This window comes from Pelophylax lessonae (genome assembly GCF_965119305.1).
Source record: "Pelophylax lessonae genome assembly, chromosome: 5".
Lineage (NCBI taxonomy): Eukaryota > Metazoa > Chordata > Amphibia > Anura > Ranidae > Pelophylax > Pelophylax lessonae.
Genome location: NC_138772.1, coordinates 528,478,401 through 528,493,124, shown reverse-complemented (window position 1 = coordinate 528,493,124; position 14,724 = coordinate 528,478,401). Strand labels below are relative to the sequence as shown.

At 44.7% G+C, this 14,724-nt stretch overlaps 1 protein-coding gene across 1 annotated transcript in view; it reads right to left on the bottom strand.

The window, feature by feature from the left end:
* Positions 1–14,724, bottom strand: part of PHF20L1 (PHD finger protein 20 like 1) — a 255,783-nt gene that overhangs the window by 239,662 nt on the left and 1,397 nt on the right. The window contains exon 2 of the mRNA XM_082259569.1: positions 13,393–13,505. Coding sequence (XP_082115695.1) covers positions 13,393–13,505 — 113 coding nt within the window. The remainder of the gene's footprint in view (positions 1–13,392; positions 13,506–14,724) is intronic.

Below are 14,724 nucleotides of genomic sequence, written 5' to 3'. Positions count from 1 at the left end.
CTGACAGAGCTGAGAACCCATGGGTCAGATCCAAATATTCAAATGCCTCGTACACACGATCAGATAATCGAACAAAAAAAAAAAAAAAAAAAAAAAAAAAAAAATCGCTTTCGAATTGCTTTTTTACGAATCTGATCGTAAGTACACGGCTTTTCGACAGCCGTTTACGACATTTCGTCCAACAAAATCCGAAGGGACAAACATGAAAACTTTTGTTGTGCGATAGCCTAGCAATCAGTACAGTAAGCGTTCGCTAAAAATCAATAGACAAAGACCGCGCATGATCAGAAACACGAAATAACCCGGAAAAAGCCTGGCTGCCATTGTATTTGTTTTGCACTATCCGATACAAAGCTACGCAACCAGAAAGCTTTTCCAGAATCATACAAAAAAAAAAAAATCAAACGTTTAGTACGCATTGTTGAATTCAATACTAATATCATGCAACAAAATGCGAATGATAAATCGTCTGATTATCTGATTGTGTGTACAAGGCATAAGGATGGATTCACACAAGTGCGAATTGGATGCAGGGTTTCCCGCATCCAATTTGCATGACAGGAGATTGTGACCGGCTCTCAATGGAGGTAGTTCACACATCTTGGTGACGGATGCCGAGTGGATTGCACAGGGGTCCTGTGTGCATCTTTGGCTTCATTTCAGGTCCGAATTGAGGCAAATGTTTGGGCTTGATTCCTCCCTGAAATGAAGAACAGGGACGCATCGGACCCCTGCTGTGAGCCACATCCGATTTAGGTGTGAACCCAGGCTAAAAGTGTACAAAGTCTTTACAATAGCTGATTTATGTCTACAACAGCGCCAGCAATAAAACATCTACAGACAGAAATCTGTAAAATATACTCCATTCCATCTTACTCATCAATTTGAAAGTTTCCAGCAGTGAAGCCATACTTTTTCCTTCACCGCTGTAATAGACGGCACCATATAAAACCGAATAAAGCACAAAAAAGTAGCGTCACAACATGTAATATACTGCAGCTGGCCTCATGCACACAAAGTTTTTACAGCTGCTCCTAGGGGCGTCAGGTGGTTTTTTTCCTGCCCCTAAACGCCCCTCCATGTTATTCTGTGTGTCCATGTACACACACGCTTTTAGAGGAGTTTAGTGGTAGGGAGAAAAAACACTGTCAGCGCGTCCAGGAGCAGCATAGTATTGGCAGAAAAACGCTTGAGCATCAATCTATTTTAATGGCTAGGATAAGTTATTTATTCTGGCCAATAAAATGAATTAATGCCCAAGCCTGCAAATGTCGGTTCACACACATGCGATGCGGGAACCCTGCAAATCCCGCATCCCGCTCGCCTCGCAGGCAGTTCACACTGCCATATGCGAATCCCTGGGGGTGTCAATACAAAGTTAACGACTACCCCCCCCCCCCCCCAGATCAGTTCACATATCGCAGTGTGAACTTTCAGTTTGGATATAAATCGGATGCCATTCGATCATTCTGGTGCGGACCAAAAAAAGGGTCCTGTGCGACTTTGGTCCGAATGCGATGCAAATTCAGCCATACAATCTGTATGGCTGAGTTTGCAATGCACAGATATCACATGTGATTTGCAGAGCAGTGCAGCACGAATTACATGCGATGTCTGACCGGCACTCATTGCACCTAAAAGAGTTATGCTGGCCATACACTAGATTGTTCGAAAATCTGTCATTTGGTCCGATCGTTCATTTTTCGGCCAGTTAATGGACACAAATTAGAAAGTCATATTAAACTTTTCAGAGCCAAAAAAAAAAAATCGAAGGAACAGTTTTGAAAATCCACCGACCGAACGATAAACAATGATAAATTGAAAGGTTAATGTGTTTCTCTGCCGACCTGTTTGAACTCGACATATGTAACAAACTGAAGAAAAACTGATTCATTTAAGTCCATTGATGGATTTATCGTTCGAAATTCGGTCATTACATGATGGCACCATCATCTGCTCTCACGGCCGATTTTTCGTTTTTCGAAAATGAGTTTGTCCAATATTCCGGCTAGTGTATGGTCAGCTTTACCCACTTTTACAAGCGTCAGCAGTTTTTTTTCTGTCAAAACGCGGCTGCCAGGAGGAAAGGTTTCTAGGAGAATTTGAAAAATGTCCAGTGTCCATAAGGCCTGATGGCAGCTTCATTAGGATTCTTCTTTTTTTTTATTAAGCTTTATTTTCACCTGGTCATCCTACAAATAACACTTGCTGTCGTATGCGGGCTACGCTCACTCCACCACCGTTACTAGGGAGAGAGCATGGGCGCCACCCAGACTAGACTACAAAGAGATCCTAATTAACCTATATAATGCCATCACTGGCATCAGTGAGTCTATATATATATATATATAAATATATTCAAAGAAGGGACAGGAATTTGGGAGCATGGTTAAGACTCCATTCCCACTTGTGTGACTTGTTATGCGACTTTGGATACTAAAGTCCCATGACAAGTCACACCCCATGTTTTTCAATGACAATCTTTAAATATGTGCGACTTAAAGTCGTAGCGACTTTAAAAAGGTTCCTGCACTATTTTGGTCCAATTTTCATGCAACTTGAGTGCCCCAGACTCCAATGTAAACCCTTAAAAGTCACATGAAAGTCACACCTGAATGTTATACATGCGACAGTTGTGCAACAGCTGTCCATTATCATTGGTCAAAGCCAAAGTCACATCTAAGTTGCACCCATCCAAAGTTGCATCAAAGTTGCACGACTTTGGAGTCGTACAAGTGTGAATGGATCCTTAACCATAGTTAACCACCTCCCACCCGGCCATAGTACATATACGGCCGGGTGGGAGTCTCCTCCTTCTGAATGGACGTTCCGGAACGTCCTTCAGAAGGAGCGAGATCGCGCCGCCGCCTGCACGCGCAGCGGAGCGATCTTGATGTGCCTGTGTCCCTCGGACACAGCGCAACAAGATGAGTCAGGAGGGCCCTGTGATTGGCCCTCCTGATCACATGACGGCTGTGTCCAATCACAGCCGTCATGCAATGTAAATACAGCCGTTGTAACGGCTTCGATCTCTTCTCCTCCCTGACAGATCCTGTCAGGGAGGAGAAGAAGAGGATCGATACTGGAGCTGGGGTGATCAGTGAGTATTTCTAAGTACTCACTGATCACAGGGGGGGGGGTCTGTGCTGGTAATCAGAACATTGATTACCAGTGCAGCCCTGGGGGGGTGGGGTGCCACTAGAGCCACCAGGGATGCCCACCCATGACCACCAGGGATGCCCACCATGGCCACCAGGGATGGCAAACAGCCTGCCAGTAGTGCCCTCCTATCAGTGCTGCCCACCAATGCCATATATCAGTGCTGCCCACCAGTGCCCGTTATTGCCATCCCCCAGTGCCCATTATTGCCCACCAGTGCTGCCTATCAGTGCCCCCCATCAGTGCCCCCCATCAGTGCCACCTATCAGTGCCGCCGATCAGTGCCCATCAGTGCTGCCTATCAGTGCCCATCAGCGCTGCCTATCAGTGCCCACCAGCGCTGCCTATCAGTGCTATCTATCAGTGCCACATATCAGTGCTACCTATCAGTGCTGCATATCAGTGCCACCCCATCAGTGTCTCCTCATCAGTGCCTGTCAGTGCGGCGTCATCAGTGCTCATCAGTGCAGGAAAAAACGTATCTATTCACAAAATTTTATAACCTAAACAAAAAAACTTTTTTTTTTTTTTTTCAAACTTTTCTGTCTTTTTTTATTTGTGCACCAAAAAAGAAAAAACCTGGCGGTGATCAAATACCACCAAAAGAAAGCTCTATTTGTGGGGAAAAAATTACACAAATTTGGTTTAGGTACAATGTTGCATGACCGCGCAATTGTCATTCAAAATGCAACAGCGCTAAAAGATGAAAATTGGTCTGGGAAGGAAGGGGGTTTAAGTGCCCAGTATTGAGGTAGTTAAACATCCAACAAAAATGAATACCACAAACTGGTTGCTATATTGCACAAATCTCTGTTAAGACCAAGGCCTGGTTCACACTACTGCAACTGTGAAGCTGACATCCCAGCGTGACTTCGGCATGACTTGCATACGCCTTCTTTAACAGAAGTCAATGCAAGTCGTGCAGAAATTGCACCAAAAGTAGTGCAGGAACCCTTTTCTAAGTCAGAGCGACTTAATGTTAAGGGCAGGTATGCCTCCAGGACCCCACCCGACACCTCTTGGAGGTTTCCCCTGGTTTCTCCCAGGAGAGGATATTTGCTTTTTGCGCTCCTGGGGAACAGATGGAAAAATGAGGTGTGCAAACTTTGCCCCAGATGGGTAGTTATTGCCAGTAGACATTCTGCAATCTCACTACAGCGACTTTACATGGTCATCATGGAGGTACAGGCAAACGCTGGATTTCCTCTCTAAACTGCTACAGCCGCTGCGCACAGTAGCTACTTTGTCCTATTTCGAATCCTGGTATATACAGCCCTTAGACCAGGGATCCTCAAACTACGGCCCTCCAGCTGTTGCAGAACTACATGTCCCATGAGGCATTGTAAAACTCTGACATTCACAGACATGACTAGGCATGATGGGAATTGTAGTTCCTGAACAACTGGAGGGCCATAATTTGAAGACCCCTGCTTTAGACTCTAGAGCAGTGATGGCAAACCTTGGCAACCCAGATGTTTTGGAACTACTTTTCCTATTATGCTCAACTACACTGCAGAGTACATGAGCATCATGGGAAATGTAGTTCCAAAACATCAGGGGTGCCAAGGTTTGCCATCACTGCTCTAGACACTTGTTATCCTATATGTATACGCTAGTATTTGGGGCGCACTCGCAGACAACTCCTTATTCGATCAAAGAAGGGGAAAGTGAGCTGGAGACTGAATGCCACCCCCCCCCCCCTGCAGATTCAGAAAATTGTTCACCTGGCACACATTTCCTCCATCAGCACTTATATTCAGGAATCCTCATACAAATTTCTAACAAGGTGGTATAGAACACCCTCTCAGATGTTTCCAGGTTCTGATCCCACCGGTTGGCACGGATGCCCTCACGGTGGTACATTTCTCCATCTTTGGTGAGACTGTCCAAAGATTAAGACATTTTGGGATTCAATACTTCCTTAGATCCAGAAAACGTCCATACGACCAGTTGAATATAACCAGCTTCAGTTCCTCTTCCATGATTCTAGGTCTTCGATCCGAAGATATAAAGAGTGTAGTGATCAGTATTGAGGCGCTAGCTTCATACTAAATATGTGTCTTAAACAATGACCATTCAATATACAAAAATAAAAGGTGCTATCAAGGATGCTATACAAAACTGTTCAAAAAAAAAAAAAAGTTTTTGTCGACACTTCTCGAGGACGCCTTCCGGTGAAATGCATTGAGGTCATATTAGTGGCGGTAGTTCCGGGTTCTTCTCCGACGTCACGTCCGACTCAGGTGGAACGCACGCTGGCTCAGAGAGACGAGCGGCGGCGAGGAAAGTTTAAACAGGCTCTATACAGTGGGTGCCGCTTTAGAACACATATAAATGTGAGTGTACCGGCTTTCATTTTAATAAATGTATTGCACTATCACCCCGTTATCGATTTTTGTTCTGGGTTAAACCTGCGGTTATTACTGGATACAATTATAAGGAAGTGGATTTACACTACAAGTCCATTGTAGGAATCGGCATATAAGCAGTGAGGGTCCTGGTGACCCAAAGCCTTCTGGTGAGTGGCCCCTCTTACAATAGGCGGTGGAGCACAGTATATATGAGTGGAGCACAGTATATATGAGTGGAGCACAGTATATATGAGTGGAGCACAGTATATATGAGTGGAGCACAGTATATATGAGTGGAGCACAGATATAGAAGAAAAGCATGCATCACTGACTCACAAACGGTGGAAAAAGAAGTTGAATAGAGGATTCCATTATTATTATTTTCTGTGTAGACTTTTAATACACATATATGTAGTGTCACATTTTTTTTTTTTAACAGTTTTGAATAGCATCGTTGATAGCACCATTTATTTTTGTATATTGAATGGTCATTGTTTTAGACACATATTTATTATGAAGCTAGCGCCTCAACACTAATCACTATATTAAGTTTGGGATAACCAAAATTGATGGCAGCAGCTGAGCACACATTTATAAGTAGGAATTCTATTGAGGGACGCTGTTATATTGATATATAAAGAGTGTAACCCCTCACTTGTTGAATGCTGCTAAATGCCTGATCCCAAGATATTGCAAAAAGGTAGCATGTCCAACGTTAACTAAGTGGAAGAGGGAAGTAAACTGTATCATGGAAGCTGAACGGTGGGTACTCACTACAGGCGGTCCCCGGGTTACAAACATCCGACTTACAAACGACTCCTACTTAGAAACGGAGGGAGACAACAGGAAGTGAGGAGAAATCTCCCCCTAGGAAGGGAAATTCACTCCTGTAAGAGTTCTCATGGGAAAAAGGTGTCTCCACTGAAGCTTTATCAACAATCCTTGTTTCCGCAACAACCCAAAATTTTCAAAATCCAGCTGTCATAGGGACAGAAAGTGAGGTGAAATCTTCTCAACAGGGGCACAGATAGCAAAACAAATGGTACAGGGGTGTTAACCCTTCTCTATGCTATCCAGAAAACGTAATTATTATTTTGGCTGGAGCTAAACTTAAAAAAAATGTACCTGTTCCGACTTCCAAACAAATTTGACTTAAGAACAAACCTACAGTCCCTATCTTGTTTGTAACCTGGGGACCGCCTGTACTAGGCACCAGTTGGATTGCTTCCGTGATACCTGGTCAGGATGGATGTATTATTTCGAGAGATCCCCGACGCACAGTATTGCTCCTCCCAGACTGAGCAGCCAGTTCACTAGGAGCTCACTTTAGCCGCTTTCCCTCCTCTTTTGACCCCTATTTTATTTTATTTTTATTCAGGCGTTTCTGTGTAGCTTTAGTTGCAGCAGATGCACCCTCAACGACCCCAGATCATGCCTGATTTGGTTCATTAGTTCTCACATCTCTAGGTACTTACCCGCTGACTTTCCCGTCCCTCCCCCCCCCCCCCCCCCCTTCATATCTCAATTGTTTTTGTTAGAGTGGGGTACTAGTCCCATATGGAACATTTATTATGAGCTGACGAATCTCAGGATGGGCATGTTGTTCCCTTCCTTTGGGTATGCTCTCCCAGTTCACAGGTTGGCTCTCGATGGGTATGTCTATTGATTTACTTTGTTTGGCCTAGGGGTTGTGCAATCCACCCTGTGTATCTATTTGGATGGATAGTATTTGGACTATTACATTGTTTGTTTCTTCAAACAACAATATTGATTCATGTACGTTTTTTGTTATACATTATTGTTCTGTATAAAAGTCTCTATAAATAAAGATTATTAAAAAAATAATAAAATAAAATAAAAGGGGCTGCCATTGCTGTACCTCTTCCGCAAATGCTATTTGCTTGAGGGCTGGTTCACATCAGATGCCGTCTAGTGCATTTTAAATCTGCATAAAAAATGCATGCAAAGTGTTTTCTATGTATTTCAATGGCCCTAGCTCACACCAATGCAGTGTGTTTCAGTGCAGTCAGCAAAAGTACAACACACTGCATTTCTTCGGTAAGGAACGCGGCAAAATGCATGGAAAATGCACATGTCCCGAACTGAGATGACAAAAAATGAGAGAAACGCATCCGGAACACAGAAATTAGCGTCAATATTTGAATCACAGACCTCAAAAAGTAATGCTGTAAGTGAGCATAAGAATTTCCTTATCTCTATGCTTGTTCTTAGTCAGAGACTTGAAGCATTGAAGATGTAACATAAGCCTGACAGCCAGGAAAGTAGCATTCTCAAAAAGAGAAGTCAGCAATGGCAGCCCTCATACTTTTTAATGTCACTTTAACCCCTTACTGCTGATCCTTTAAGAGGTTCTTAATGCTTGAGCAGTATCCTGGGCTTCAGGTCACAGTGCTAGTGGCACCAAGTGAATGACGCACTCACAGCACAAAACAGCAGCACCGACTGTACACAGACAGCACAGTATTAAACTGGTTCTAAAGGCAAAAGTGTTTTCACCTTGATGCATTCTCTGCATGAAGGTAAAAAAAAAACCTTCTCTGTGTAGCTTCCCCCCAACCCCCCTTATATCTACCTGAGCCCAATCTTGATTCAGTGTTGTGCACAAGAGCAGTGTCTCTCTCCTTCCTCACAGGGCAGACGAATAGCAGCGGGAGCCATTGATTCTCGCTGCTGTCAATCAAATCCTATGACGAGAGAGCAGGGGGTGGGGCTGAGCCCCGCAGTCTGTGTCTACAGACTTAGGCAGCGGGGCTTGGCACAAGCAGCTTTCTACTAACTTGGACCAATATAAGTATGTGCCATGGTAAATGGTGGTGATTAATCAGCGCTGACCAATTAACTATGAAAATATTCCTAGTAACCCCAATTAATTACTTTGCAGTAAGATAAGGGGACCAATGGCTGCTAACAAAGTGTATTCACCTAAGTATGTGCCATAGCTGTGGGTTTCCCGTGGAAGCTAAAAAAAATCACTGTAGTGGGCACTGCTACTACAGTAAGTGCCGCTGGCTTCCGGGTAATCTTGCCAAATGGCTGCTGTGCTGCATAGTGAATACAAGGGGTCACTCATTTAGCATGGGAACTATTCAAAGAACATTTGGCATGTTCCCGATAAATGTTCTATGATTGAAAGAATTGGATATCATGACATCACCACCACACCTCTCCACCGCGTCCAGAGGTAGACTTTGCATTCATTGAGAAATTGCAAAGTGTTCCCTAAATGGTGCCCGCGAGCAGCAGGCCAGTTGTTTGGCACGGGATCTGGAAGCAAGTTAAGATCTCTGTAGAAGCAGTCCAACAGTACTATAGCCTAAGGGCTCTTTCACACGCCTCCGTAGGCGGATCCGTGCTGCTCAGCGGGGATTGATCCGCCGATCCCGGCTGAGTCGGCGGATGACAGCTCCGTCTCCACTTGCAGTCCGCTCTCATCCAATCCGATCCCTGAACGGATGGAAAAATAGGGTTTCCATCCATGCAGATTTCACGGTCAGGATCGGATACGCATGGCAGCGGGTGTCAGCGGAGCTGCATGGAGGATCCGATCAGATCCGCCTAAAAAACTGACAGATCGGATCTGATCGGATCGCCCGTGTGAAAGAGCCCTAACTTTAGAGGGTTTCGCTCAATACTGTTTATGGAGCGGACTCCTAAATAAAAAATAAATAAATAAAAAGCTTGTTGGCTCCTGGATCAGACAAACCGAATTCCATACTAATTTGGCCGCTTCTAATGAAATCTATTTTGAATCATTGAATTATGTTTGTTTATTTCCTATTTAGGCTGTGCCATAGAGAGCTTTTTATTTAATTAGTCTAAACATGTTATGCTGGCCATAAACTATAAGAAAAATTGTTTGAAAATCTGTCATTTGGATAGTTCGTTCGTTTTTCGGAAACTTAACCACTTCTGGACTGGAAGGATTTGCCCCCTTAATGACCGGGCCATTTTTTGCGATTCTGCACTGCGTTATTTTAACGGAAAATTGCGCGGTTGTGCAACGCTGTACCCAAATAAAATTGATGTCCTTTTTTTTCCCACAAATAGAGATTTTCTTTGGTGGTATTTGATCACCTGTGCAAGTTTTATTTTTTGCGCTATAAACAAAAAAAAGAGCAATTCTGAAAAAAAAAAACAAATTTCACTTTCTGCTATACAACATTCCCAAAAAAAATATTAAAAATCAAAATGTTTCATCCTTTTAGGCTAATTTGCATTCTGCTACATATCCTTGGTAAAAAAAATCCCAATAAGCGTATTTTGATTGGTTTGCGCAAAAGTTATCACGTCCACAAACTAGGGGAAAGATTTGTGTCATTATTTGTTTATTTTTTTTACTAGTAATGGCGGCGATCTGCGATTTTTAGCGGGACTGCGACATTGCGGCGGACAGATCGGATCCCTAACTGACATTTTTTTACACTTTTGGGGGGACCGGTGACATTACTACAGTAATCAGTGCTAAAAATATGCACTGTTACTGTAATAATGACACTGGCAGGGAAGGGGTTAACCTAGGAGTGATCAAAGGGTTAAATGTAAGCCAAGGGGAGTGTTCACAAACTGTGGGGAGGAGGGGCTTGTGAAATGATCATAGAGACCTGTGATCCTAAATAGAAGGATCACAGGAGCTCTGTGATCATTCCAGGGAGAAGAACAACGGTCAGCTGTGTTTACAATAGCTGACCGTTCTTCTCTCTCAGCGGGGAGCGATCGCAGGTACCCGGCGGCAATCGGAGCCGCCTGCCCCATGCATCGGCACCTCCGCTGTCTAGTATGGGCGGGAGCACGCCGCTAGTGGCGATCGCTCGCCCCCAAGCACCATGCGTGCGACCAACACAGGGCTACATCGATCCGCGCAGGAGAGGCTGCCCGTGTGCGTCGGCCGGTCTTAATGTGGTTAGTTGGCACAAATCGATAATCAGCTGTGACATTTTTGAGCAAAAAAAACCTAAGGACAAGTTTGGAAACATTCTGCCGAACGAACAACAAATTGAAAGGTTAATGTGGTTCTCGTTTGAACTGTATGCACGAGGCATAGGTGACAAAATGAACGAAAAAAACTGATTTATGTCCTTTGAACGATTTATTGATCAAAATTTGGCCATTACATGATGGCAAAATCGTTTGCTCCAACGGCCAAGTGTTCGTTATTTGAAAATGAGTATGAACGATTTTTCCTACAGTGTTTGGCCAGCATTAGTTTACTGAGTTTTAGCATTGACAGACCTACATTAACCACTTGCCGTCTGCTCACATTGCTGCTACTGCGGCAATGTGGCTCGTTATCGTCCAGCGACGTAGACCTACATCGCTGGACTCCTCCCCTTGTGGGCGTCGCGCGCGCGCCGCCGGAGGCTCGCTTCCGCTGTGTTCAGTCACAGCGGGAGTCGGGCCAGGGGAGGAGTGGCGGCGATCGCCGCTGCTCTTCCCCGATCGTCGGGGAATCGAGTCTGGAGATCCGCCTACTTGTGTAAACAAAGCAGGCGGATCTCCTAAGTGACAGACAGGGTCAGATTGCAGGATTCAGCATAGCTGAACATGCGATCTGTCCCTGTGTCACTCAGTCACCTCCCCCCACACATGTCAGTAAGCACCAGGCATACATTAACCCCTCCCTCTCCAATAAAATTAACCCCTTCCCTGCCAGTGTCATTTTTACAGTAACAGTGCATATTTTTTAGCACTGATTACTGTAGAAATGTCACTGGTACCCCCAAAAGTGTCAAAAATGTCAGTCAAGGGTCCGATCTGTCCCCCGCAATGTCGCAGTGCTGCAAAAAAAAAAAAAACGCAGATCGCCGCCATTACTCGTTAAAAAAAAAAAAAAAAAAAACACCAAAAAATGACAGAAATCTTTCCCTTAGTTAGTAAACGCAATAACTTTTGTGCAAACCAATCAAAATACGCTTATTGCGATTTTTTTTACCAAAAATATGTAGCAGAAAACAAATTGGCCTAAAATGTTAAAAAAATTTGATTTTTACATTTTTTTGGGGGGAATTTCATATAAAAAAACGTGAAAAATATTGTTATTTTTTCAAAATTTATGCTCTTTTTTTGTTTATAGCGCAAAAAGTAAAAATCGCACAGGTGATCAAATACCACCAAAAGAAAGCTCTGTTTGTGGGAAAAAAAGGACGTAAATTTAGTTTGGGTACAGCGTTGCACGACCGCGCAATTGTCAGTTAAAGTCACACAGTGCCGAATTGCAAAAAGTGGCCTGGACGTAAGACAGCAAAATCCTCCGGTGGTACAGCTTTGATGATAATGTTTTTATGAAAACACATTTTCACTGGTGTGCCCTAAGTCCCCGTTCACACTAAGGCGACCTGTGAGGCGACCTGGTCGCCTCACAGGTCGCCGCAGGTCGCCTCCCATAGGGAAGCTGCGGACCCGTTCTAATAGGAGCGACACAAGTCGCTCTGACTTAGAAAAAGTGTCCGGAGCTTCTTTGGGGCGACCCGGAGGCGACCGCCATAGACTTCAATGTTATGTAGTCCGTGGCGGCCGCTCCAAGGTCGCCCCCCCAAGTCGGATCGCGGCAATGTGAACGGGGCCTCAGTGACATGACTTTGCCATGATTTGAAGCAATGCCTTTGTAATCTTGCTGTCTATGGACCTCAAGCCGCTTCTAATACTGCAGGGACTACTTTGAAGTTGCACAAAAGTGAACTGTATTCATTGGAAACCCTGGGATGAGACTTTGCAGTCCCAAGTCACAGGACAAGTCGCACAAGTGTGAAAGGGGCCTTAATGAAAAGCTAGTTTATATTAAAGGGGTAGTAAACCCAAGCAGTAAAAAAGTACACTGACAGGCAGAGTCATTAAAACAGAGGAGACCCTATAGGTCTCTTTTGTAATAAATGTCCCCCCCCCCCCCCTACCTGCCAGCGGTATGGAAATCTGAGCCACACATGCACAGGATTAGACCGCATGTATGGCCCCACTCTCTGTGACACTGCGAAGTGACGTCATTGCAACCCATTCAGGATTCAGGACCCGGAAGGAAGGCCAAGTTAGCGTCGGGGACCAGGGAGAGCTGTCACAGCCCAGCACTGGATGGCTCTGTTTGTAGGTAAGTCTCTGATAATGTGGTAGTATGCTCTGCAGGTAGTATGCTCTGCAGGTAGTATGCTCTGGATACTAGTACATTATGACCTAAACCAGCAGGGGGGGGGGGGGAGACACTTTTTTTTTTAATTTTATTAACAGACTTTAATACCGCTTTTAACAGAAATGTACAAATATGCTGAAAAGGATTTTGCTGATCGGCATACTTATCAAAGTCACTATGTATTGAAAGTCAGTGGATCAGCCGGCCAGCATTTTACCAGATGGCCAACAATGGCAGCCACCATATACATCTCAGAAAAGCACTTTTTCTGGCATCCCAGTGCCTCTGTAGACATGTGGGAGTTGAGAGGTCCCTGTCCCTCAACACGTCACATATGAAGAAGATCTGAACTATTCCCACCCTTACCACAGTCCTGCTTTATGGAGTCATTTAGGGCTCACACACACACAGGCATTAAAAACACTACATGGAGACGTATGCTGATCATAGCTTTGTACACATCTATCCGCAGCAGTATAGAAGTCCATGGGCCCCGTTCACACAGCTGCATCCGGAGCCAGGAATGTCAGTGTTATCTACGCTGTACACAGGTAAACATTTGTCTAACATTTAGGCCTCATGCACACAAGTGTATTAGGATTGTACAACAGAAAATGCTGACTTTTTTCTATGCCATTTTCCATTTTTAGCCAGAATGTAGTTTTATTTTTAAATGCATTTTATGAACAGGTTATTATTACTCACAGCTCAGGGGTAGGAAACAGTCACATGACCAGAACATACCATTTTTGCAAGTAGTCCTGCGCTTCTAAACGAGCACCAATTTCAAACGTGATCCCGGGCCGATCAGGCGGATTCTTACTCATCACCACTTCTTCCGTCATCCCGCCCTCCACCTGAGCAAAATAAAGCCACACATGAATTTCAATGATAATTTAACTTGGTCTACGGTACCATCCCCCCCCCCCCCCTTCAATCTGGTGTCAGACCTCTGTCTGTCATTCTGTCTCTCTTTTTACAGCTCTCTCCATGGTGCCTCTCGCCCTCCCATGTGTGAGATTTGTGTCTCCCTGCTGTCAGTCACCTCCCCATCTCTGTCAGGTCTCTTTCCTTTTCCTTTATCAGGTCTCTTGCATGTCAGCTTGCTACTCCCCTCTCTCCCTGGTGTCACTTCTCTTTCCCTCCCCTCTCTCCCTGGTGTCACTTCTCTTTCCCTCCCCGATATCACCTCTCTATCTTTTCCACTCACTCTTCCCGGTGTCATACCTCCCTCTTCCTGTTGTCACCTCTCTCACTCTATATGGTGTCCCTGCTCTCTCTCCCTCCCTGGTGTCACCTCTCCTCCTATATGGTGCCTGCCTTCCCTCTATATCTGGTGTCACTGCTCTCTATCTCCCTGGTTTCCCCTCTCCTATATGGTGCCTGGATGTCACCTCTCCATCTAGATGGTGTCACTGCTCTCCCTTTCCATCTGGTGTCACGGCTCCCTCTCCATCTGGCCTCACCACTCTCTCTCCCTGGTGTCACCGCTCTTTTTCCATCTTACATAGTTACATAGTTACATAGTTACATAGTAGGTGAGGTTGAATAAAGACAATAGTCCATCCAGTTCAACCTGTGTAGGTGTGTGTGGCTGTAATCATCTCCCATACCCCTGAATGTTCTGATCCTTGAGATGTAAGTCTAAGAGTCTTTTGAAAGCCACCATACTACCCGCAGAAACCACCTCTTGTGGTAGAGAATTCCACAATCTTGTTGCCCTAACAGTAAAGAACCCCCCGCGTTGCCTGAGGTTAAAACGCTTCTCCTCTAATCGCATTGTATGCCCTCGAGTCCTCATGCAATCCCTTCGAATGAACAGCTTTTTTTCTAAGCTGGGATCCCCATTAAGATATTTATAAATTGCTAACATGTCCCCCCTCAGACGTCTCTTCTCCAGGGAGAATAAATCGAGCGATTGTAGACGCTCTTCATAGTCAAGGTCCTCCAATCCCCTAATTAGTTTAGTTGCCCTTCTCTGGACTCTCTCCAGCTCCAACACATCCCTCCTGAGGACTGGCGACCAGAACTGGACAGAATACTCCAGATGAGGTCGGACCAGAGTTTTATAAAGTG